The 25,361-nt window shown below is 40.0% G+C and overlaps 1 protein-coding gene across 1 annotated transcript in view; it reads left to right on the top strand.

Annotated features, from left to right (window-relative positions):
* Positions 1-3,188: 3,188 nt before the first annotated feature.
* The window catches only part of radil (Ras association and DIL domains), a 116,181-nt gene continuing 94,008 nt past the window's right edge, over positions 3,189-25,361 (top strand). The window contains exons 1-4 of the mRNA XM_048609742.1: positions 3,189-3,356; positions 6,339-6,411; positions 9,944-10,500; positions 12,763-12,842. Of these exons, the coding sequence (XP_048465699.1) occupies positions 9,969-10,500; positions 12,763-12,842 (612 nt within the window). The 5' untranslated portion in view covers positions 3,189-3,356; positions 6,339-6,411; positions 9,944-9,968. The remainder of the gene's footprint in view (positions 3,357-6,338; positions 6,412-9,943; positions 10,501-12,762; positions 12,843-25,361) is intronic.

Raw genomic sequence — 25,361 nt, 5'->3', positions numbered from 1 at the left:
CACAACCTCCTCTATGTCTTAGATAAAGCACCATCTAAATAACAATAGTACCAACAGCAGAACTAATTAATATTCCTGACAGAAGAATGACAGATAATGCACAGAACATTCCAGAAGACACAAAAACTGGCTATAATTTCAAGAGACTAAATTTTTTTTATATATGTGGGATTTGTATTTATTGGAACAGCAGACCATTAAAATCTTGCTTTATTTGGCAATAGTTAGTAGTTGGAAAGGATTTATTCAGTGAGGTTGTTGACTTGCTCACCAAGCTGGCTTGTTTTTGTTCAGACGTTTCGTCACCACGCTAGGTGACATCATCAGTGGAGCCTCTGATGAAGCGATGTTATTCTACTCCACTTGGAATTTCTACTGTCCGGGCCGTTATGGTGAGTACTGTCATTTCTGGTTTTGATCTGTATGGGTTTGTATATGGGGTCCAATTCTATATGTTTGTTGATTGAAGTATGGGTTGAGAACCATGCCTCTAGGAATTCCCGTGTGTGTCTATGTTTGGCTTGGGCTACTATGTTTACTTTGTCCCAGTTAAACTGATGGCCTTCGTTGCCTGAATGTACGTATAGAATTGGACCCCATATACAAACCCATACAGATCAAAACCGGAAATGACAGTACTCACCATAATGGACCGGAAAGTATAAATTCCAAGCTGAGTAGAATTAAACCACTTCATCGGAGGCTCCACTGATGATGTCACCGAGCATGGTGATGAAACATCGGAACAAAAACAAGCCAGCTTGGAGAGCAAGTCAACAACCTCATCCACAACCCGAGCTACAGATTTTTGCCAATAATTTAAGGATTTATTCAGTTTGTTAATAGTTTAGATAAATAAATTGTTACTTGTTGATTGTAAAGTGAGTGTCAGGGATTTATTTTATTTAACCACTCGAAGTTACTGAAAGGCAGGTTACACCACTTGTCAGACTCTTTTTACAGATTATGGGGCGAGGTGCTCCTCTTTGGGTGTTTCATTTTTAGTTCTCAGAGGGGGTCAACCTCCGCTTTATAACACCTAACTTGTGATTTGTAGATAGTGTACAAGCTTGGAGGAGTCAAGAGGTGAATTACTTCCTGCAGTATTAGTATTCCAAGCCTCTGACCTGCTCTGTAGCCACAGTGTTTATGTGGTGAGTCTAGTTGAATTTCTGGTCAATGGTAACCCCAGGGACCTCTGTGACAGAAACACTGTTGAATGTCAATGGGTCACTGGGGGATTTCATTTAGAGACTGTACTTGGTGGTCACAGTGCACAAGCTCAGCTCAACTCCTGAACTCTCCTCACCAGATCTCCAGAGAGTCACCAGATCATCTTCCATTATCCTGTGAATTTAGGTTGAAAAGAAAATGGACCTGGAGCCAAACTGTCCAAATACAGCTTTAACTGGCACCTCAGTGAACCAGCAGTCTTGATAAACCAGCAAAATGTATATACCTCAAATACTGAAGTCTATTGTATTATCACAATGTCTGTGATGTCTGAGTCATCAGTTAAGGGTGTGAGTGAGACAGCTGTCTGCTGGTAAGTTTTATTTAAGGCAAAGTTGCATTATTATTTATGTTTTATGTAGTAAATGAAGTATAACAGTGATGTATATAGCCCCTGAGTTACGTTTCTATTACGTTGTGTGTGTTTTTACATTGATTATGTGGACCCCTTGTTTATCCAGAATATTTGATCAACCAGTATACTCCTGGTCCCATAGGTGCCAGTTAATAAAAGGTTTGCTGTAATGGAGGCTGATGGCAACTGAGCTAATGAGTCGTGGCTGGAGCTGGGCTGTGTGTCTGACCAAGAGCTGGACCAGAACACTGGGCTGTTTCTCAGTTGATTTAACTTAATTTAACTTAACAAATATAGTCACCCAAAACATCTGAGACAGGGTACCAAACACTACAGGTGGTTCTAAAAAGAGATACGTTTTCATTTTAATTTTGATTTGTTCTCTGTGAAGTGCCTTTGAAAATTTTTACATATTAAAGGTAATATGCAAATGTGGTTTATTGTTGCTCCAGGTCACAGAGTTATACAGCCAATATACACAAGAGGAAACCATTCAGCCATTGAGTCCATTCTGTCTCTCTATAAAATAATCATGCCCTCTGCAAGCCTATTTTCCTCCCACCCATTCAATTTCCTTTTGAAATCATTGACCATGCCCCTTCACAGTCCCCATATACTGCAAATCCCAGGGCATAACCATTTGTTCTGTAAAAAAAGCTCTTCTGCACATCCCGCTGCATCTCTTGTCCAAAACCTTAAATCTCTGTCCTCTAGTCTGTGAACCCTCAACTAATAGGAATATAATTTCTTACTTTATCATATTTACATTTGTCATTATCTTGAACATCTCTTGAACATCATGTTACCCAGCAGGGTAATGAAACATCTGTGAACTAACGAACCAGCTCAGTGAGCGAACCAACCACAGAATCTTAACTTTTCAATGAAACCACTTCTTTTTCTTCCAAATTCCAATGAGTAGACTCCCAACCTGTTTAACTTTTGCTCATACGACAATCCCTCCATACTGGTGATCTTCCTACTGAACCTTCACTGAACTGCCACTAACGAAACAACATTTTTCCTTATATAAGGGAACCAAAACTGCTCACAGTACTCCAGATATCCTGACATCAGAATGTATAGACAAGTGTGTTGTGAATATCATAACTTCTGTACTGTAGGCAAAGATATGGAAAAGACTCTGACATTTTGAGTGTTGCCAGCCAGTCACTGTCAGAAGGAACCAGGACAATGGAATTTTGATTAACATACGAAGGAGTGGGGTTAATGCGATAATTATTTCCAACAGGTACAATACGACGGACCGAATGGCCTCCGTTTGATTCGTTGGAAAGAAACACGGCGATGAACCAAGCTCACCCGTAGATGGCGCTGCTGGCCGATGGGAAAACGCGACTATCTTGCCTGAATTCGGGTCTTTCCGTCAACCCCCGGCTGGTGGGAAGAAGGGACAGTAAGAACCGCCGATGCTGGAGTCAGAGATAACGCAGTGTGGAAGAAGGGGCGCTCGGTTAAGATTCGGGTCTTTCCGTCAGCGCCCGGCCGGTGGTTCCGACGGCGGTGCGCTGGAAGAGTTCGGGTCTTTCCGTCAGCACCTGGCTTGAGGGAGGACGGCGGCCACTCGGGAACAGTTCGGGTGTTTCCGTCAACGCTCGGGATACCGGCTTTGAATCGGTCACCTGGGGTCTGAGGGAAGGAGAGAGGCGGGTGGCGGTCGGAATGAACCTGAGAGACTGAAAAAAAAACAAAAACCCGCAATACGCGTTTCATTGGGAGGAAAGAGAGCAAAAAGACAAGGAAAGAGGTAAGGAGGGAGTGTGGGTTTGTGGGTGGGCAGGTAGTTGACAGGGAGCAAGAAAGGGGTGAACACCCCCCCAAAAAAACCTAGGAGGGCCTAAGAGAGAAAAAAAAACCCCAGGAGGTTATTAGAAGGAGGACAAGATGCAAAGTCTGGCTTTAAGTAATAAGTGGTGGAAAATAAATGTAGTACCGCCAGATTTTTTTAAAAAATACAAAGATTGAGGGAGAAAATAAAAGAGGGCAGAGAAGGGGAGGGGGTAATGAATGTCTGACAAAAGCTGAAGGGGAGGAGTGGGGAAAGAAGAAAGTGACAGGAGTGAAAGAAGAAGATGGATAGTTAGAGGAGAATGAAGAGGCTGGAGAGCAATGGCTTGGCTCGTTGCTATGGGAAACCGCCTACCAAAACCTTTCAAACAGATGGAAATGCGACTTCAATCTCTCCAAAACTTGCAGAGAAATGGGAGGCAGCCTTTAACCTGCATCCTCAGAGAGAAAGGTGTAAAAGTTAATGCCGTATTCCTTGCGGATTTTATGCCCTTTTATGCTGTCCTGTTCCCTTTGATTTTACCGCAGACCAAAGGGAAAAATAATTTGGAAGGCGCGCAGCGTTTCACTAAAGGACTGATTTCGTCCAATTTTTTAGCTGCTTCTATCCCCAAAGTCTTCATTATGTTGCAAAACTCAGTATGCAGTGTTTTCTTGGATAAGATTTTTCCGCCTCTATGCACTTAATTGTGTCGATGTTATTTAAGAAGGGAAGGACAGTTATGTGGTCATGCACCACCTCCAGAGAAAGCGATTTTATGGGAACAAGCTATTCACCACCAAACGCCGAGGTGGCATCTGCAGAAGGTTAGGTCTGCCAGACATTTATTGACAATCCATCTTAAACCGTTCCCACATGTAAACTTGTTGCCAATACCACGTATTATTCGTTTTAACCTATGCGTTACATAAATAATTTGGGTCACATAATTAAAGGGTTTATTAATCATTCAATCGGAGTGGACAGAGTCTGAAAAAATTATCACTATTATCATTCTTCCAATTTGGCCACAGCTCCAAATGAAAATGCCAGACCTGGGAAGAAGAAATAATCAACTTTCAAACCTTTGATTACCATTGATAAATGCTACTAGAAAATCCAGAATGAATTGACAATAGAATAGGACCAGGCTTCCAGTTTTACCTCACGATGAAATTGTTAATACTTCATACAGAATTTATAAGAAGGTAGTACCTGGATGTTGCTGGGACTGAAGAGTTTAAGTTATAAGGATAGGCTGCAACTTTTTCACTGGAGTGTAAGAGGTTGAGGAATGACCTTATAGAGGTTTATAAAATTATGAGGGGCTTAAATAAGGTGAATAGCAAAAGTCTTTCCCTAGGGTGGTGGAGTTCAAAACTAGGGGGCATATTTTTAAGGTGAGAGGAGAAAGATTTAAAAGAGTCCTGAGGGGCAATATTTTTGTACAGAGGGTTTGTATGTGGAATGAACTGCCAAAGGAAGTGTCGATGCAGGTACAGTGACAACATTTTAAAAAAAAATTTGGATCAGTGTGTGAATAGCAAAGATTTAGAGGGATATGGTCTCGATGCAGGCAAATGGGACTAGTTTAGTTTGGGAAACTTGGTCAGCTTGGACTAGTTGGAGCAAAGGGTCTGTTTCTGTACTGTATTAGTCTATGTTGGATCTTTGCAACAAAATAGGCAAGTATGTTCCTTTTTGAAGGCGGGGAGGGGCATAAGAGAGTACCTTTTATAGAGATTGGTCTGAGAGCATTAAAAATGGATGATATTTGGATGTGGGAGTCCTCGTTCTGTTACCAATTGATAGAGTCTTTGCCTGTGTGGTAAAAGAGGCAGGTGTGAAATCTCACAGGCATGAAGGACAAACCAGCTGGCCAATAGTGCTAAGTTTAAACTGATCCCATTTTCATTATTCCAAGGGCCTTATCCTGCAGTATGGGATTCATGATTAGATGGATGATATATAAAATATTCTTGAAGGATAAGTAAGGTCTGCTTAAAGATCATGATCTGAAGTTATTTAAATCCCCAGCCCTTTAAAAGTAAGGAAACTAGGCTGCAGCTGTTGATTAGAATTAGTAAAAACACTGGAGTGCATCAATTGACAGGCTGTTTCGTGTAGCTTAGAAAGAAAAACTATTACCATCTGTCTATGTATTTTCAATAGACTTTTGTCATTTACCGACCAATGTTATCGTAGCTGAACACAATGAACATAATAAGTTTGCTTGTCTGAGTATCAAAGTGCCCAAAAGAATACCTTGTTGAGGGGGGGAGTGTGTGTAGTTCTTATTTTGATTGATAGTTTTAACAGGCTTTTAAAGCATAAGGTATCTTTTTGTGGTTATTGAATAGAAGTTTGTTTCATGATAAATTGACTATTTTTGGGGATTTGCAGTCTTTGAATAAGTTTCATGGATGAGTTTCTTTTCTCTGTCAAATATGCATGACTGAGACTGCAATTAGTTTGGTAAATTTTACTTATTTTCCATCTCCACGTGGCTTCTGAAGTCTGCTTATAGTGGATACTGCGTGAGTACTATGAAGTTGGCATGCAGGTATGAGTACGTAGAAGGGGAAAGAGTGTAATCATGGAGGATTAAGGACTAGAGGGCCCAACACACTTCTGTAAAGCTCCACCAAAGTCGAAGAGAACCAAGACAGGCCTTCAAGGTAGCCTGCCTCTGAGTCCAAACTGCTTCTGACTCAATCACACCCGACACCCTAGAATGAAAATTGTGTGTGACAGCTGTTTTTGTTAAGGCTTTTAAGTTGGGAAATTTCCAGACTTAAGCAAATGGCCTCAGTCATGAAAATCCAGCTGTGGAAATGTTCACTTTAATATTACATCATTAGTTTGTGATTTTACCTTCGAGTATTTAAGTTTTAATGCTAATTTGAAAGCACAATCGTGGCCATTTCTAAAGTGTAATAACATTATTTTTTCCACTTGCAGAATGAGCAGAACTACTTTGTATTCGCCAGTCGTAATTTGGATAGCGAATGGAATGATTCAAAGAATCACCGAGGTATACCTGTTAACCAAGGCATTTTTTTCTGAAGGTGGCATCTCCTTTTTTTTTTGACCATTACAGCATTTTATAATAAACTTTTAAAGGGATAGTATAATTGTGCTTACAGTTAGGACTTGATTAACAAATTTCACCTTACCTATTCCTAACCAGCTGTCATGAATGATGCCATCTCTTATCTGCAGCATGGTAAATCCTTCAATGCAAAGTTAATCATGTACTTTGAAATACTCACAAGCAATTTGCGCTATGTATAAATTAATCTACCTAGTTCCCAAACAAACGCTTCAGCCCATGAATAAATATGTAGAGCTAGGAAATTTGATTTAATTGGACATTGACTGTTCAATATCCATACGGATATTGTTGAAAGCGGGTAAGGCACTGAGAACATCAGAGATACATGACACAGTAAAAGCAAAAAAGCTGAACTGTATAAACAGCAAGAAAATGCACTATCAACTGTGAGCTACAACAGCACTTAAGCAAACCGCTTTGCTTTTAAAATTCAGTGACCATAAATTTCTATCATTGTGAAGGAGTATGTATATAGTGATAAACTCATCTTGTTTTAAACAGTTACTTTTTCTGACAGATTATAATTGGGTATGCTGTAAATCTATTATTAATTAATTTCTTGTTTGGAGGAAAGCAGACATCAACATACTGTACAAGCTGACTGATGACCTTGCAATTGTTTCACTTAATGAAGAAAGACTGATGTGTATTTAAACATTACAACAAGTAGTAAAAGATTCTGCTGTTAACTCTGATAATCTTTACAGAAAAGTTTCAATAGTTATGACTTAACCTTAAAATAACAAACAAACCATTCTAATTGCCTTTGCCTTTTTCACAAACAGAGAGCCAGAATTATAATTGGACTAGCAAGATGTACATTAAATGACCAGGGTTGCATTATTAATGAAATGAACATAGGCTTCAATGCTAATAGCTATGATTTCTATGAAAGTGGGTCAATGCGAAACCCGTGTAAACAAATCAGAAACGTGTTTGCAAAGAGAGCCAAGTAAGTCCATTTCTAATATCTCCCTACCCCACACCCCAGAACTATCAGAACCACTAATGTTAGTTCTTATTTGGCAAAGGAGTAGAGGAGTTTTCTTTGCTCTGGAAAGCTTTTCAGGTCAGTAGTGGTGGCAATTCGAATGGTATGGGCAACTTTTTCACACAAAGGTTTTTTTTGTGTGGAATGAACTGCCAGAGGAAGTGGTAGATGCACGTACAGTTTCAACATTTAAAAGACATTTGGATAGGAAAGGTTTAGAGGGATATAGGCCAAACCACAGGCAAGTGGTACTAGTTTAGTTTGGGAAACTTGGTAGGCATGTTAAATTTTATGTTTTTTCACTAGGGCCCTTCATTCTCAGTTCTGTTTGCTTAAGATAGCAGAATTTTGGAATTGTTAAAGAAGAAAGTTTCACTGATTTGTCCCAGTACATTCCCAGACATGATCCTTCAGCTGTCTAGCTTGCATGAAGTCTGGTAGTTAGTAATCAGCAAGATGTTTCTGTGCCAATGATGTCCAGAGTCAATGTTAAGGACTCTCATTGTCACTCTGTCAAATGTTACCTGTGCCACCACCTGTGGCAATCTGCCCTGTCAGTGCAACAAATCATGGTCAGGCATGATGATGGAGGAATCTGTTGGCTGGTCAGACTGTTATTTGACAGTCTGCTGGGATCAACTTCCCAATTTTGGAAGTCCTCAGTTGTATATGAGGAGGAATTTTCAGGCTTGAGTGGGCTATGTGTGCTTTTGTCATGCCTAAATCCAGTTTCTAGGTCATTGCGGGGGGTGGGGGGGGTGGGGGGGGTGGGTGGGTGGGGGGTCTTCCCAGATGATTTTACTTGTTATAGTTTTTACCTTGCAGTTTGAAGCTAGGCTATTTGATCAAACAGTTAAGAGCCACCACATTACTGTAGGCTTTGAGTCACACATTGGCCAGGTAAGCACAGCAGATTTCCTTCTGTAAAAGAAATGAATAAGTGAGTTGCGTCTTTACAACAATCCAATATTTTGATATCAACACTTCTGAACCCTATGTTTTATTCCAGAGTTATTTTAATTAACTGAACCTAAAGCCCCCAAATAGAATTATGAACTATGAATTGTTAGTGCAGGCCTCTGGATGACCATATTTTGTCCACACAAGATGTTCCATGGATCAATGCCTGCTGCAGCATTTTGAAGCAAGATGAACAAGTTATATGTAGGGCAGTGGATTCTGCTGTGACCATTGCCCCATGCGGTCAAATATCTGTTTCCCTGGACCCTCTATACAAAAGTGTTGGTATGAATTAAGTAGTCAGTCCTGTGTAGGGAGGTGTCCAGACAGAGGGAGCCAATGCATTAGGAATACCAAGGATTTAGAACCTATAAGATGTAGGAAGGTGCTCCATGGTGCACTAGACCGAAACTGACATTGAACAAAAGCCATTTTACCAGAAACTTGGTTAAAGAGGTAGGTTTTAAAGGAGGTGAGGGAGGTGACTGTATCGCAATTCAGGATGGGATTTTCAGAACTTTGCATCTAAATGGCTGAAGAACGCTGGAATATGATTGTGCAATAAGTCAGAGTTGTAAGAACATAGTTATAGGACTAGAAGAGATTATAGAGTTAGGGAGGCAAGGACTAAGAAGGTTTTTGAATTTTAAAATCAAGATGTTGGTTCTCTGAAAGCCATTGAACACAAGTAAAAGACTTGTGGAACGGAATACAGGAGGGTGAGAAAGGGGAGGCTATTCAGTAGAGTGTTGGAATAGTCAAATCTAGAGATAACAAATTCATGAATGAGAGAGTTTGAGCAATGGATAAAAGAAATGGGGTTAGAGGTGAATGATGCTTTAGAGATGGAAGTAGGTGATCTGTATGACAGAGGGGAGAGGGGAAAGAGCTCTTTTAGGGGTCAGAGGGTGCTGAACATTCTGGTTCAGCCTGAGACCCGAACTAGAGAGAGAAATCGGGAATAGCTTCTGACAAGGTTGGAGTTAATTCTGTCTTTCCAGTTTTTAATTGAAGGAAACTGGATGATTCTTTTGAAATTCTCTTTATTTTCATTGCCCACCAGCAGTGGTCAGAAGAGACGCTCATCACATTCTGTGAGGTCTGCTAATTGTATAATATTTATTGTCTTAATAATCTTTGCACAGTTTGATGACTGATCCTTTTGACTTTTGCACATTGGCTGGACACATCCTGAGCCTTAAGCATCTGTGGCTGATAAACACAGTTTTGGCCCATTATTCTCTATTTATTGATTAGATACATTTTTGATGGTATATTGGAGTGGAGCCAAGACCACAAATTGCAGACTAATCCAGATGCTATGGCTTTATGTGCAACTGCAGAATTAGATCTTGCAAGATTTGAGAAGATGTGTGACATAATTTGGATGATTGCACAAATCAATCAAATCAAATTGATTGGGAATCATCTATGAACTCTGTAAAATTGTCCGTGATAACACTGCAGTGCTCACCTGTCTCTATTTTTGTATTTCTTAAGTTTCAGATCTCATTTATCTGACAATATGTTTTACGAGTTATCAACAACTATGTCCCAAGCATCAAAGAACAAACTGAAGAGGCAGAGCCGGGCTTTCTCACAGATTCTGTATCGGAAGCTAAGTTACCGTGAGCGACATTCTGTGACTGATAGCCCAACTGCTGTAATGGATGACCCTTCGGAGCTCTCCATCCAGCTGTCGACTCCTGGTATACTCAAGATCTTTGGCAATGAAATTTGCAGTGGCACAAACTACAAAAGTGTCCTGGCTACACCACGGTCGAGTGCCCAGGAGTTGGTTAAAGAAGCCCTTGATCGCTACGCTGTAAGCAGGAAGTCTGCCACTGAGTACCTGTTGTGTGATGTGATTGGAAGGTTTGAGGGAATAGACAGACACTGGCGGACAGAGTGTCTCCGAGCCCTAGGGGATAATGAAAAGCCACTGCTTCTTCAAGATCTGTGGAAACCCAAAGAGGGGTTTGCCAGAAGATTTGAGCTTCGAACACGGGCTGAGGTAGAGCAGATAGCTGCTAAGGAGAAAGATACAACAACCGCAGGTACAGCTTGGTGCATGCATTTCCTTTATGGCAGTTTGGGAACTTGTGGTATCTGAATACATTTTAAATCACTTAGTTCATCTACCCTAGAGACTTAGAATAATTTGTTATGTGCTCATGGTAGAGGTATGTTATTTGGATTGTTGCAAGTTGTGACTGGTAATCAATGTTTGTGAATTCAGAGGGTGCATACTCTCATCATCAGAGTTTATGCCAGATTATTCAGATTGCAAGTTTCAATATTGTTGAGGTACAAATTGACGGAGCCCTCTTGCAGAGCATACAGGAAGCTTGTTGTGCATCTTAACTACAGTCAATCTTTTATTAACTAATTTCATGCCTATGTCAACAATTCTTTTTGTGTGCTTACTCTTCAGCATGCTTAATCATATAATACAGGTGTCGCAAGATTTCCTGCTGTGCTCTTTGAGATTGATTCCTGGAAGTATAATTGACAGTTTAATGTCAGTCTCAAAATACATCAGTTTGTTTTGCTTTTCATGTAGTTGCATTATCTTTGCTACATTTCTTGCTGCTGGTGCACGCAACCACGTGGAACAATCCCTCTTCCGTAGCTACGCTGGCCCTAAACCCCACCTCTTCCTCCGTTACATCAATGACTGTATCGGCGCCGCCTCGTGCTCCCACGAGGAGCTCGAACAGTTCATCCACTTCATCAACACCTTCCACCCCAACCTTAAGTTCACCTGGACCATCTCTGACACCTCTCTCCCCTTCCGGGACCTCTCTGTTTCCATCCCTGGCAACCATCTGGAAACCGATATTCATTTCAAGCCTACCAACTCCCACAGCTACCTAGAATACACCTCCTCCCACCCACCTTCCTGCAAAAATGCCATCCCCTATTCCCAATTCCTTCGCCTCCGCCGCATCTGCTCCCAGGATGAGGCATTCCACTCCCGAACATCTCGGATGTCCTCGTTTCTCAAGGACCACAACGTTCCGCCCCCTCAGTGGTCGAGAATACCCTCGACCCGTGTTTCCCGCAACTCATCCCTCACACCCCCTCCCCGCAATAACAACCAAAACAGAATCCCCCTCGTCCTTATGTACCACCCCACCAACCTCCGGATCCAACGCATCATCCTCCGACACTTCCGCCATCTGCAATCCGACTCCACCACCAAAGACATTTTTTCTTCCCCACCCTAATCTGCTTTCTGGAGGGACCACTCTCTCCGTGACTCCCTTGTCCACTCCACATTCCCCTCCAGCCCCACCACACCCGGCACTTTTCCCTGCAACCGCAGGAAGTGCTACACCTGCCCCTACACCTCCCCCCTCACCCCCATCCCAGGCCCCAAGAAGACCTTCCACATCAAGCAGATGTTCACCTGCACATCTGCTAAAGTGGTATACTGTATCCGCTGTTCCAGATGTGGCCTCCTCTACATCGGGGAAACCAAGCGGAGGCTCGGGGACCGCTTTGCGGAACACCTACGCTCGGTTCGCAACAAACAACTGCACCTCCCAGTTGCGAACCATTTCAACTCCCCCTCCCATTCCTCAGACGACATGTCCATCCTGGGCCTCCTGCAGTGCCACAACGATGCCACCCGAAGGCTGCAGGAACAGCACCTCATGTTTCGCTTGGGAACCCTGCAGCCCAATGGTATCAATGTGGACTTCACAAGCTTCAAAATCTCCCCTCCCCCTACCGCATCCTACAACCAGCCCAGCTTGTCCCCGCCTCCCTAACCTGTCCTTCTTCCCACCTATCCCCTCCTCCCACCTCAAGCACCACCCCCATCTCCTACCTATTGGTCTCATCCCGCCCCCTTGACGTGTCCGTCCTCCCTGGACTGATCTATCCCCTCCCTAACTCCCCACCTACACTGACCTTTACTGGCTCCACCCCTGCCTCTTTGACCTGTCTGTCTCCTGTCCACCTATCTTCTCCTTTATCCATCTTCTGTCCGCCTTCCCCTCTCTCCCTATTTATTTCAGAATCCCCTTCCCCTCCCCCATTTCTGAAGAAGGGTCTAGGCCTGAAACATCAGCTTTCCTGCTCCTCCGATGCTGCTTGGCCTGCTGTGTTCATCCAGCTCTACACCTTGTTATCTCGCATTCTTGCCTTTTTTATTTTTGAAGATTGCTTTCCCATTTCACTCTTGCTCATAATTACATTTACATTACTTGCATTCACCACCACAATTTTCACCTATTTAACATCCTTAAATAGTAAAACATCCCAAAGTCCTTTACAGGAAAGGTTTAGGAACTGAATTTGAAATCTTACAGCTTATGCAGTTACAGGTAGAGCACTGAAATTCGGGGATGCTCAAGAGGACAGAATTAAAGGAATGCAGATATCTCGTCAGGTTGGGGGAGATTACAAATACAGCAAGGTTATGAAGAAATTTGAAGAACAGGGTGAGAATATTAAAATTAAGACGCTGCAAGGCTGGGACCTAATGCAGGACAATAAGGGTGATGAATGAACCAGACTAGGAGCAAGTTAGGATGCGGGTAGCAGGGTTTTGGATGAGCTCAGGTTCACAGAGTATAGTGTGGAATTATGTTGGGATTACAATGACAGTTCTAGATTTGGAGAAGAACGAGGCATTCACGCAGTGGTTTAATGGGATTTCAGGAGCCTGACTCCTAACTGGTGTTATCCGAGGAGCCAAGTCTTCAAACTTTGCTCAGAAGTGTGAAATGTGTGTGTGTGTCTGTGAGTGTGTTATATGTATTCTAGGTTAATATTTCGGATAACATATCTTCCTATCTTGACCAAAGACAAGATGGTATGTGTTTTTTTATCTTTAGTCCACCGGCACCTCCCCCACAAACACTCCTGCTCAACACTAGAGTGGGTATTGCATTAAAAATTAGCTCCTGCATTGCTGTTATTGTACCCACGAATAGTCTGCTGGACTTTCAACTGAAGACCTATCCCTAACACTCATGACCAAAAAAATGCAAAATCCACTCCATTAAAGCAACAATCAAAAGTACACCTTCACACCATATTATTGAACAATGCAGTTTGTCGATCATTGGTTGGTTACTTGATTTTTTTTCCCAAAGGTATCTTATTAAAATACGTAATATATGCAAACAATCAAAAGTTGATTGACAGCTTTAGAAGCTGATCCAGACCAGAGAAAACAGGTAAAGCAGGGACTGACCTGATTCTAAGTACTCTTACGGAGTTTGAACCTGAAGTTGTGGCTAAATCTGGCATTTTTCCATTTGTATTGGAAAATGTAACACCTGGCTAGGTGAAAACCTGATGAGGAAATCTACATCTGATGTATTTCTGGGACAAGCACCCCTGGAGAACACAAAACATTTAAATGTATAACTGCTGGTTTATTTTGAGCACTTTGGCCTGGATTTTTGTCTTAGCTCAGAAATCCCAACCGACATACTTTTGCATCCTTATGAAATGCATACCTGACCCTTGTGAGACTTTGTCCTTTCTCACGGATCAGATACACAGTGCATTTTGCGAGTCGTGCTAGGATGCGTAAGAAGTGGACAATTGCATAATAATTCTGGATTCGATGGAAACGTGGCTCATGGCTTGTAACAACTTGCCTCTTATTAAAGCGTCCCTGCTTCTCTGTATATCCCATCATCTGCCCTGCCCAAACTGCCACTGTGGCAGAGTGGCCCTTATCTCCATTTCAGTCTGCTTCCTTCTTCTCTCACCTACCTTTTCCTTGAGAATTCCAGACTTTCCCCCATGCTCTTGCCTCTTCTTTAAAACCATGTTCTATTGTGTACTCTCTAAGTCCTATTTCAATTTGTGCTGACATATCTATTGTACAGTTTGTCTTTGGTAACTTCAAACTCAAATTCACTCACTTTGACTTCTGTCTTTTGATTTCACTGCTCCTAAGTGTTGCCTAAATCTCCACATAAATATTGCTATCATACTCATGGTCACTTCTATATTACCATTGTATCCATCACAAGTCCTTCTTTGATTTCTTCTTGTTTCACTCCTGAAACAAACCCCCTACAATTTTCCAGCCTCTTCCTCCTGATGCATCCATTCTAAAATTTCCTTCCAAGTCACTAACAATGTACTTTGCAATTGTCAATTACCTGGCCTCCATTTGCCATAGTATTTCTGCAGCAGCCAATCTGCACAGCCACTCCACTTAATGTCCTGGTGTCATCCTTGCTCGATTTTCAGATGTCATTCTCATTTGGCTCCCATATTAATTAACTTTGTCAGTAGATCTAATTAGAACGCAACAGTTTTTAATCTACACCTCCAATGCTAATCAACAGTCCAAGACCATTTGAAAAGCAAAAATAACCCCTCTCTCAGCTATTAACTGTCTCCTTAAAACTCTTCAGTTGGCTTGCTCGATTCCATCAATATGTGCATCAATAAGTCTTAGACTTTCTTCTGAGTTTTTCAGTTGCTACTGCTGATTTCCTTTGATCACCAAGAGAAACCTCTCGCCATGCTGCCCCCCACCCTCAACTATTAGGTGTTCTCTATCAAGCTGTTCTGTTTACCCCTGGAGAACATAATTCAGAAAAGGGATTTTTTGACATATTTTATACATGCAAACAAGTTTAAATCACGGATAAAAATTAACATGCAAATAGATGGAAATCCCATGCAATGGTGTTTGTAACTTTGCTTTGAATGCACCACAGAGATCAATCACTACAACTGTCATTGGAGCCTTACACAAGCTAGAAAACATCTGTATTAAAATAAATTAGAACTATCACAGTGATCAATGCGCAATGAATTTAAGACAGTATTAAATTGGTGTTTTTAAATATATTTAAGAAGAACTTTAACATTTAAACAGTTTCTTGGTATTATATGTGAGGGATAATTTTGTTTCTTTTGGAGAATGTGTATAAACAACAGGGTTATGAATTCCAGACAACTTTCAGATGAAGTAAATGCTTCAGTCAATCCCTGAGGCTTAGACAGGGGGATGTACAATTTTTCTCATGATTCCAGTAAGTTCGCAGTAAGTGAGGAGACAGTTTTCACGTCATTACTAATACTGCAAAAGTGTTTGTTTGAGAGATTGCTGAATCGTGCAATGCAAGATTAACTGCATTTTCTGAAGCATGGACCAAACAGCAGAACCTTGGTTTGTACTGTTTATTTGTCATTTTATTTCTAGAATACATTCTAAACAACTACACAACGAGAAAATATCTCTAATACATCTATTAGTGATTATACATCTTGCTCTTATCCTGTTTACTGTTCAATTTAATGTTTGCAAGCAAGTTTGAATGCCAAAATTTTGTAAATAAGTTTGAGGAATTTGCCTCCCTTTACTTGTGAATTGATTGCAAGACCAAATGAGATCAGAAAGCTAATGCTTAGCTGTAATTCAACTCAACTTTCAGATGCTTTGTCTTTAAATGGAGTATTTTTGATTGAAACAGATGTAGAAATGTAGGGACCTTAACAGAATGATTTGTGATGAGTTTTTATTTCTTTCAATTTCAGTGCTGCCCTATCTTTTGCTTTGTAATAAACTATCTTCAGATAAGTAGAGCGGTGTCAGCAAAGTTCTGATAAAGGATCTCTGCAAAGTTCTAACAAAGGGTCACTGGACCCAAAATGTTAACTCTGTTTTCCCTTTACAGATGCTGCACAACTGGCTGAGTTTCTCCAGCACTCTGGTTTTCTTCAAAATTCCAGATTCCACAGTTCTTTGTGTTTATTTTAGTCTTGGAGAGAGATTTGAATCATGAAGCTTCTGGCTCAGAGGTAGGGACATGAGCCACAAGACTTCAATACAGAGAGAGTTAATTTTCTGCTACATTTTTATTTGTGATGTTCTTGGAGTTACTGCTTGCTTGTAATAAAAAGGTGATATCAATAGAGCATTTAAAACATGAACATCTTTTTCCACTTAATGAAGTTATAGCAAGTTGATAGATCATAGTGCTGGAAGATCATGTGTTCGGATTGGCTGTGTCCCATTTTTACAATGCTCAATAAGCTTTACATATAATCTATAATTTCACTTACACAATCATATATGTAAGGATCATTTTGAATCAAACAAACAGTCTATGGCTCATTTTAGATTGGTCTTACATCAGTACAAATGGTCAAAACTAATGTGTACTTGCAGACAGTGAAGAACGCAGAATTGTAATATTTGCGTCAATATAGAATCTTTGCCTTATTTTGTATTTGATTTCAAATTTATTACATAATTCCTTAATTCATCAGGACCCTAGCATCATCCTCTTAATGTAACTTCCTATCCTCAGACCACAGTCCAAAACCCCAGTGTACCTCTGAAGCTGACTCCATCTTTCTCTGGTAGCATTGCTTGTTGCAGTTGCTCCTTGTGCAAAATGGTTCCTTTAATCAGCTGCAGCAGAACACCATTTCCCTCCATTCTGCCAGAGGTAAACAAATTACTATCAGTTTGCTACTGCTATCTGATCTACTTATTTAAAGAGGGTCAGTTAGTTTAGTTAGCTGGACAGCTGGTTTGAAATGCAGAGTGATGCAGACAGCAAGTGTCTTCAATTCCTGCACGGTTGAGGTTACCATGAAGGACTCTTCTATGGAAGGAATATGGTGACTTTACTTTGCTTATATTTAAGAGACTGTTCTTGAGCAAGTTAGTAACAATTGCATGGACCAGCAATATCCACCAGTCAGAAGGGAAAATCAACCCTTAACTATTCAAAAATGCCTCTGTCTGTTCTTTCACATGGCATGGTTGGATCTGCTCTTTCTTCATGTGCCACTTTCCCTTTTTTTGAATATGAAAGAAAGGATGAAATGCTGGATGAAAAATAAGTCCTAAATAACAGATGCACAGTCAATAAAGATACTGAAATACACTCCAAAGGCTTTTGAACTCCTAAACCAGACTGAGCTGCAGCAGCAGTGAATTTTACAGTGTTTCTGCTCAATCTGTCTACCCTATGAAGTCTAGTTACGCAAGCTCTGCTCTGTCTAATTTACATTTTCAGATTCCTCCAGAGTCCAGTTAAGCCCCATCTCTAAGCTACACTCTACTAATTTTAGTTAATATTTTATTTTCTTCATTTCTACTTCATTTAAAAATAGCTTAAAAGTCTGTGATTCTTTGCTGTATTTTGTACCCCAATCTTATTCATCTGTGAAAAGTTAATGATGTAAGTTGAAAGACAAAAGACAAAGAAAATGCAGCAGCCCTGTGTTAGCAGCACAAGAGTGATGGGTGAAAATATTCTCTTTTTGTGCTGTGAATTTAATGATTTGGTGTTAGCTTTCTGGCAAGACTATCTGAAGGTATGTCTCTGGAATTCTTAAAGCAGCAAAAACATTGATAAATCATTAATGACATTGCAGAACAGCACTCAGTTGTACCATGTGTATATTGCCGCATGCTAGGAGAATCTGAATAATATTTCATGTACTCCCTTGATTGCTTAACTGATTTAATGAATGTGTAGCTGGAGGTACATCAGACAGTCTCATATTTTCCTTACTTGTGCTAAATAAACCAATTGTAGTGGGGACTGACAGAAGTTGAGTTGCTACCATTTGTCTCATTGCTGGAGGTGAAAAATCTGGCAGGAATTATCACTCTTGATTGGGTCACTAGAAATATATGTTTGAAGGTGAGGACAAACTGAGCCCGATTGTGATGTCCCTTACAATTCGTTAGCTTGCTGACATTTTTTGTTTGCCAAGTTAATCATATTAATTGCCTGTTATATGCCAGTTCTATTGAAGTAAATTGAATTGAATATCAAGCAGGCTTGTAAGGTGTCACTGTCAAACACTACAGCCCAAGAAAAATTTCTACCCCATTATATGCATACATTCATTATTAGTTATTCTGTTTAAAGTTCTTCTTTTTTGTTATTAGTTTTCCAGTATACAGCACAAATCCTACTTTTGGAATGCTGTTAATTCTATGAATCCGTCACGCAGCTGATAACCAAGACCTACGAAGGTCAATGTATTTTCTCCTCTACCTCGTGGGAAAATTTCTATTTCATTCAGTGCAGTCAAGTAGTGAGCAGGTTCAGATTAAAATTTCACTACAACAGAGCATTCTCACATCACAACATTACATTTGAGTGTCAGGATGCTGTGTCACTGGGCATTTGGTAAACATTAACGAATGAATTTCAATGGCCGTTTACCCGTGGTATCGTTATAATTCTCTTGTATATGACCCATTCAGAAATTAGGTAGCAACAAACCATGTTAAACAGTCAATACAATTAAATACCTGTTATGTGTTTATTTGACCTCATCCATGTCTGCTAAATTGTAAATAGCTTGATCCTTCAGCTTAACATGCCATTTTGATGGATGAGGACCAAGTCAAAAATAAATTGCTATTTTCAGTGTAAGGCACATTTCAAAATTCAATCAAGATGACTAAAAATATCTCAACATTTGCAGTCATACATTTTTTCTCCTTATTGGGTTGTAATCAGAAGGGAATTTGCTTGGGAACTTAGTTGTGTGACCATTTTTTTGATGTATTTTGAGCAAAAAATATTTTATGAAATGTAACCCAATAGATATGACCATGCCACAATCTCTCAAAAAAAAGCTCACAGGGTAAGCTGTGTTCTAATTTCCAGGGAACAATTTTTCCTGTAGAATGGTACAGATCAAAGGGAAACTATTTAGCCCATTGCACTGAGGCAGAGCCATCCAATTAATCCTGTTCCACTGCTTTTCATCTAGAATTTTTTTTCCCCTTGAAGTGTTTGTGAATTATGGCATATTACTGTTGCATTACACTTCCACCACCATTTCACCCAGTACACTTTATTGATCACCTTATTTAGGAGTGATGTAACGGGTTAGAAGCAGTTAAGAGAAGGTTTACCACATTAATATCAGGAAGGGGTGAGTTGCTGTAGGAGGAAAGGTTGGAAGGCTGTGCTTGTATTCACTGGATTTTAGAGAAGTAAGAGGTGAATTCACTGGAACATATCAGAAAGATCCTGGGTGGTCTTAACAATACATGTAGAGAGGATGCTTCCTTTTGTGTGAGAATCTAGAACTAGGGGTCACTGTTTAAAAATGAGGGGTCATTAATTTACAGCAGATGAGGGTCCTGAACCTTTGGAGTGATCTTCCTCAAAATACAGTCATACAGCATGAAAACAGATGCTTTGGTCTAACCAGTCCGAGCCAAACATAATCCTAAACTAAACCAGTCCCACCTGCCTGCTCCTGGCCCATATCCCTCCAAACTTTTCCTATTCAAGTACTTATCCAAATGTCTTTTAAACTTTGTAATTTTACCCATATCTACCACTTCCTCAGGAAGTTCATTCCACATGCGAACCACTCTCTTTTAAAAAAAAAAAAAATTGCTCCTCATGTCTTTTTAAAATTTCTCTTCTCTCACCTTAAAAATGTGCCCCCTAGTCTTGACATCCCCATACTAGGGAAAAGACAACTACCACCAATTCTACCTATACCCCTCATGATTTTATAAACTTCTATCAGGTCACCTCTCAACCTCCTATGCTCCAGTGAAAAATAGTCCCAGCCTATCTAGCCTTTTCTTTAATAACTCAAACCTTCCATGCCCGGCAACATCCTGGTAAATCTCTTCTGAACCCTCTCCAGCTTAATAATATTCTTCCTATAACTGGCCGACCAGAACTGGACTCAGTATTCCAGAATGTGGTGGAAACTGAGTCCTTGAGTATTTTAAAGACAGAGGTGAATAAATTCTTATAAGCAAAGGGATGAAAGGTTATCAGGGGTAAGCAGGTATGTCCATTTGAGGTTATAATCAGATCAATCATCTTAATAAATGGCAGAGCTGGCTTGAGGGACAGAATGGCCTACTCCTGCTTCATGTTTGTATATCAGATTATCATTCACTATGTGTAAAATCGATTTGCCTAATTTCACCTCTGATTCATTTGCCAAACACTATACTGGTGATATCCTGGTTGTCATCCCTATGCCACTGTAAACAGTTTTTTTTCTTAGTCGTCTTATGATTTTGAATATTTCCCTCTATTAAATCTTCTCTCTGCTGTAAGATTGAGGAAAAGCTAAGAGGAATCCTAGCTTCATTATTTACACCAAATAACTGAAGTCCCATTCTTGTACAGTTGAAGTAGTGAGGATTTAATAGGAAAGTAAAACTGAGGTCAAAGATCAGCCAGGACCACTTTAAATGGCAGAGCAGGCTTGAGGGGCTGTATGGTCTTATGTGCTTCAACTTCTTATTTTCTTATCTTTTTTGCGTCCTTGACACATTTCTGAAAGGCATTGCCCAGAATTGAACACAATGCCACGGTTGAGGCCGAACTAGTAGTATGTAACGGTTTAAAGAAGCCAAAGATTTCATGTTTCTTTTTTAAGGCCAGCTCAACTCACCCTGTTGTGTTCAAAGATTTACACATATTCCCAGGTTTCTCTGATCCTGTGTCCCTTTTACAATTATGCCATTCAGTTGTTTCTTCCTACCAAAATGCATCTCTTCACACTGCTGTGTTCTGATTCATCAATGGCCTGTTTATATTCTCCTCATTGCTCATTACATTGTAGAATTTTGAATTGTTTGCGGACTGTGAAATTGTGCCTTGGATCTGTAAGTTCAGGTCACTAGTGGTCCCGATATGACCCCTGGGACAAAATAGTACACCTTCTTCAGGTTTGAAAAACAGCTGTCCACTATTACTTGCTGCTCATTGACCCTTGGAGAATTTAGTCTCATGCTGTCAAGATAGCTGCTTCCAGTATTTCAATAGTAGAACTAGGTATTTTTCCCTGTTCCTAATTATCCATCGTAGCTGTCCTTGCAGACCTCCATAAATCTCTGTTCCTAATCCAATTAATTCAATATCCTTGCATTTATTTGTAAACTTCTGCAAGGCCTCCTCTACTTCTGTGGCCTCCTGCTGCCCTACACACCTGTGCACTGTATTCTTCTCCAATCTCTCATCTGTCTCCTTCTATCTGCTCCACTTTTTATGGCAACCTTCAATCAACTTGTTTCTACACTCAGGAACTGGGTCTTCTACCTTGCTACCTCCGTTTGTGTTCATCTCCTGAAAAGCCACTTCTTTAATCACTTCTTCATTGAGCTGATTCCTGATGCAGAAGAGGTGGATAGGGTGGTGTTGAAAGCTCGTGAGATACTTTCGTTTGTGAGCAGAGACATAGAATGAGAGAGCAGAGAGATTAAACTAGAACTGTATACGAAGAAATGTGACTGCATTAAGGAGGGCATAGATTAGATTTACAAAGTTGTTGTCGGAATGGAGATTTTTAACCATTAGGAAAGACTGGATAGGCTAGGGGGTTTTGTATGGAACAGCGGAAAATTTAGGAGATTTAACAGAGGCATATAAAATTGAGAGTAAAGAGGATAGGAAGGGTTTATTTTCTTTAGCTGACAAATCAATAACTATGAATTTAAAATAATTGGCAGAGGAATTAAAATGAATCTGAGGAAAAATCTTTTCATCTAGAGGGTGTTGGGGTCTGGAACTTGCATCTGAAAGGGTGATGGGTGCAGAAACACTTATTACGTTTTAAAAATGCTGGATATCAACTTGAAATATTGTAACCTACAAGGCTTTGGACTAAGAGTTACAAACCGTGAACAGGCTAGATTACTTTATTTGAACAGTAGTGACCGAGTGGGTCAATTTACCTCCTGTGTTGTAAATGATTACAGTTTCCATGTTCTACGAATGTTTTGATGAAGTGTAACCAAACTTTGGACTGAAGACTTGAAATTAAGTTTATAGATGAAAATGATAATGTTTCAGAGACTTGTTGCTGAACATGAAATTGTGTAGATTGATCAATAGACATAATGAAAAGGTTACTTGGATGAGTATATATCTGCTGTCCAATGATTTACTGTTGAAGTTGATTTGCCATTGCTAACGAATACCAAAGAAATACAATTGATTTAACTGCAGGTCACAAATTGTATGGAGTTTTTCCTGTCTGTGTTTATTTGACTCTTCCACTCCCTTTACCCAGGATCTATATAAATGGATAGAAGATGTAGAAAAAAAGGTGAAACACACTAAGGTGTAGAAAGGCTAACATCTTTAGTTTTTGAGTTTTGGTGTGTTTTTGCAAAGCCTTTAGGATGGAAACTGCTTCATTAATAAAAATATATAGGAATTGAACAAACAGTATTATGAATGCATAGAATATTATTAATTTAGCTATATTGCGAAGGAGCCTTAGGAGGGAGTTCCAAATGATTTAAATATAATGGAGTTTGGACTTCATAAATTTTAATGTGGCATAGACAATGTAGAACTTTTTATTTAGTTGCCTTTTTAATTCCTCATTGGTGACCACAAAGTCTGAACTTAACTCCAACACTTGAAAATTTTTCTGCACAAACTTGTCACTGAAAATCAATCAGTAAGTACGTGATATAGTTTGAGTGTTGCTATGATTCATGTATGTATCTTGAAATCATAGTTTAGTTGAAAATGTGAAATTGTCTATTCTGACAGAATAAAAAAGCATATTATCTAAATGGTGAGAGGCTATAGAGCTCTGATTTGCAGAGAGATCTTGGTGTCCTAGTGCATGAACTGCAGAAGGTTAGTATGCAGGTACAACAGTAATCAAGAAAGCTAATAGAATGTTATGTTTTATTTTGAGGGGAATTGATTGCGGGAGTGGAGAGCTTATTCTTCAGTTATACAGGGCATTGATGAGACTGCGTCTGGAGTACTGTGTACTGTACTCACAGAAGAATGTTCATGTGTTGGAAGCAGTCCAGAGAATATTTGCCAGACTAATATCCAGATTGAGTGGATTGCCTTTTGAAGAAAGGCCAGACAGGCTACTTTTTGGAGTTCAGAAGAGTCGAAGATTACTTAATTGAAACATGTAAGAGCCTGAGTGGACTTAACCAGGTGGATGTGGAAAGAATGTTTTCTCTTGTGGGACCATCTGGAACCAAGTCTGAAAAAAGGTCATCTATTTAAGACAGATGAGGAAAAAAATTTTTCTGAGGGTAGAAAGTCTTTGGAATTCCTTTTTTCAAAAGGCTGTGGGGTGCAGAATCTTATATATTTTTAGGGCAGAGGTAGATACATTCATGATTACCAAGGGGATAGAAGATTATTGGGGGTATGTGGGAAAGTAGAGTTGAGGTTAAAATCAGATCAGCTATGATCTTATTGAATGGTAGAGTAGACTGAAAGGGTCAAGGTACTCTTGTACCTTGTTTGTATGTTTTTTGAAACCTGATTTGCAGTGCAAATATCAGGGAGCATTCACGAATCTGATTGATAGTCTCATTCTTGATCAACCAGTGCAAGAACTGTAATTCCTGCGCCATTTCCAGGGGTTACATAATTAGCTCCCATTAACTATTCATGTCTGAACTGGTAAGTACCAACATTCATGATGCCTAGCAAGATAACATTTCTCAGAAACCTCTGTGTACTTCACGTAGTTTGTATATGGAGATAGTGCAGCCATTTTGCAAATATTCTCATTCTACAAATATGAATGAGATGAATGATTAATTGTGAGAAACATTTGCTGAACTTTTGGAAAACTCATTTCATTTCTTCAAATTATGCTGTGTGATCTTTAATCATAACTCTTATCCATGAGTTTATACCTTTGAAAAAACAAGTCCTTGTTCAATCCTAGTTATGTTCTCTCAAGTGGTGTTTGAGCCTGCACATTAAACTAGAGAATAGAACGGATTGAAGCAGACTACAGAAATATTTTCACCGATAATTTTTATGTTCTTCTGTTCTTGTAATTCCTGCACAATCTTTGTGTAATGTTTCCAAATGCCTGGTATAAAAATTATGGCAAATTACCTGTATATGGATTGAATGGTTTAGATGTGCTGGAGATCAGGCTCAAAGTGAGTCAGCAAACTGGGAAATTCACTGAAGCACACGTGAATATGTAGCAAAATTCTACTGTAATTTTCAATCATGATCATGGCTGCAGCAAGGATGATCAGAGAAGCATAACAATTTGCAGTTAATTAAAACATGTGCCATAAATTCTAAACAATGCCTTAAAAGCATCTGGTGGAAATGTCATCGTTCAGAAAGTCCAATGGCCTGCCTGCCTATTTAATCTGGATGTAAAATATTTTGAACAGCATCTGGTATTTATTCAGAGTTCAGAATTAATACAACACATGATACACATTGTTCATTTTTAGTCACAGATTAGTAATTGTGATCTTGGATGAACAGGATGGATAAGAGGATAGATTTAATGGGTGATACGGATCATTCAAATCCAACATGCCATATTGGATTGCTGATTGACAAAGCTCCATGGTTAATGGGAGCTAATTATGTAGTCCTTAGAAATGGCACAGGGATTACAGTCCACAATTAACCCATGCCAGTGATTACAATGCTAGCAACAGGCAAACGTTACACTCTCTACTAATTTGAATGATCTCTCTGTCATGCCAGCATTGCACAGTACATGGGCTGGGGGCATCAGGTTGCTTTGGGGAGGCAACATCATGAGTGGCTAGCACTGCCTAAAGCTAGCCTAAACTGCTTAAAACTAACTTGTACCTTTGAAAAGGGAGGTGCTGAGAGTCATAGTTGGAGAGAATCTGACTTTGGGGAAATAGGTAATAGCACAACAGGCAGCAACGCTTTGGAAGTCTTGGTAGATCAGGATTGATATCTTGTATCAAACAGGGTAGGAGGGTCTCCAAACACATTATCCAATGAAATTGGGAATAAACAGCTGTGGAGTCGATGTCCCCCTAGGAGTATAGCCCTGAGGACCTGGAAGCAGTGTTGCAAGAGGTTCAGTGGCCACACAGATTGCATAATGTAGTGTACTGCAAAGCAAAATAAATCCTGAGACAACAGGGCTGGATGAACACAGCAGGCCAAGCAGCATCATAGGAGCAGAG

Source organism: Rhincodon typus, chromosome 21 (genome assembly GCF_021869965.1).
Source record: "Rhincodon typus isolate 14 chromosome 21, sRhiTyp1.1, whole genome shotgun sequence".
Taxonomy (NCBI): Eukaryota; Metazoa; Chordata; class Chondrichthyes; order Orectolobiformes; family Rhincodontidae; genus Rhincodon; species Rhincodon typus.
This window is presented reverse-complemented; position numbering and strand designations above follow the sequence as displayed.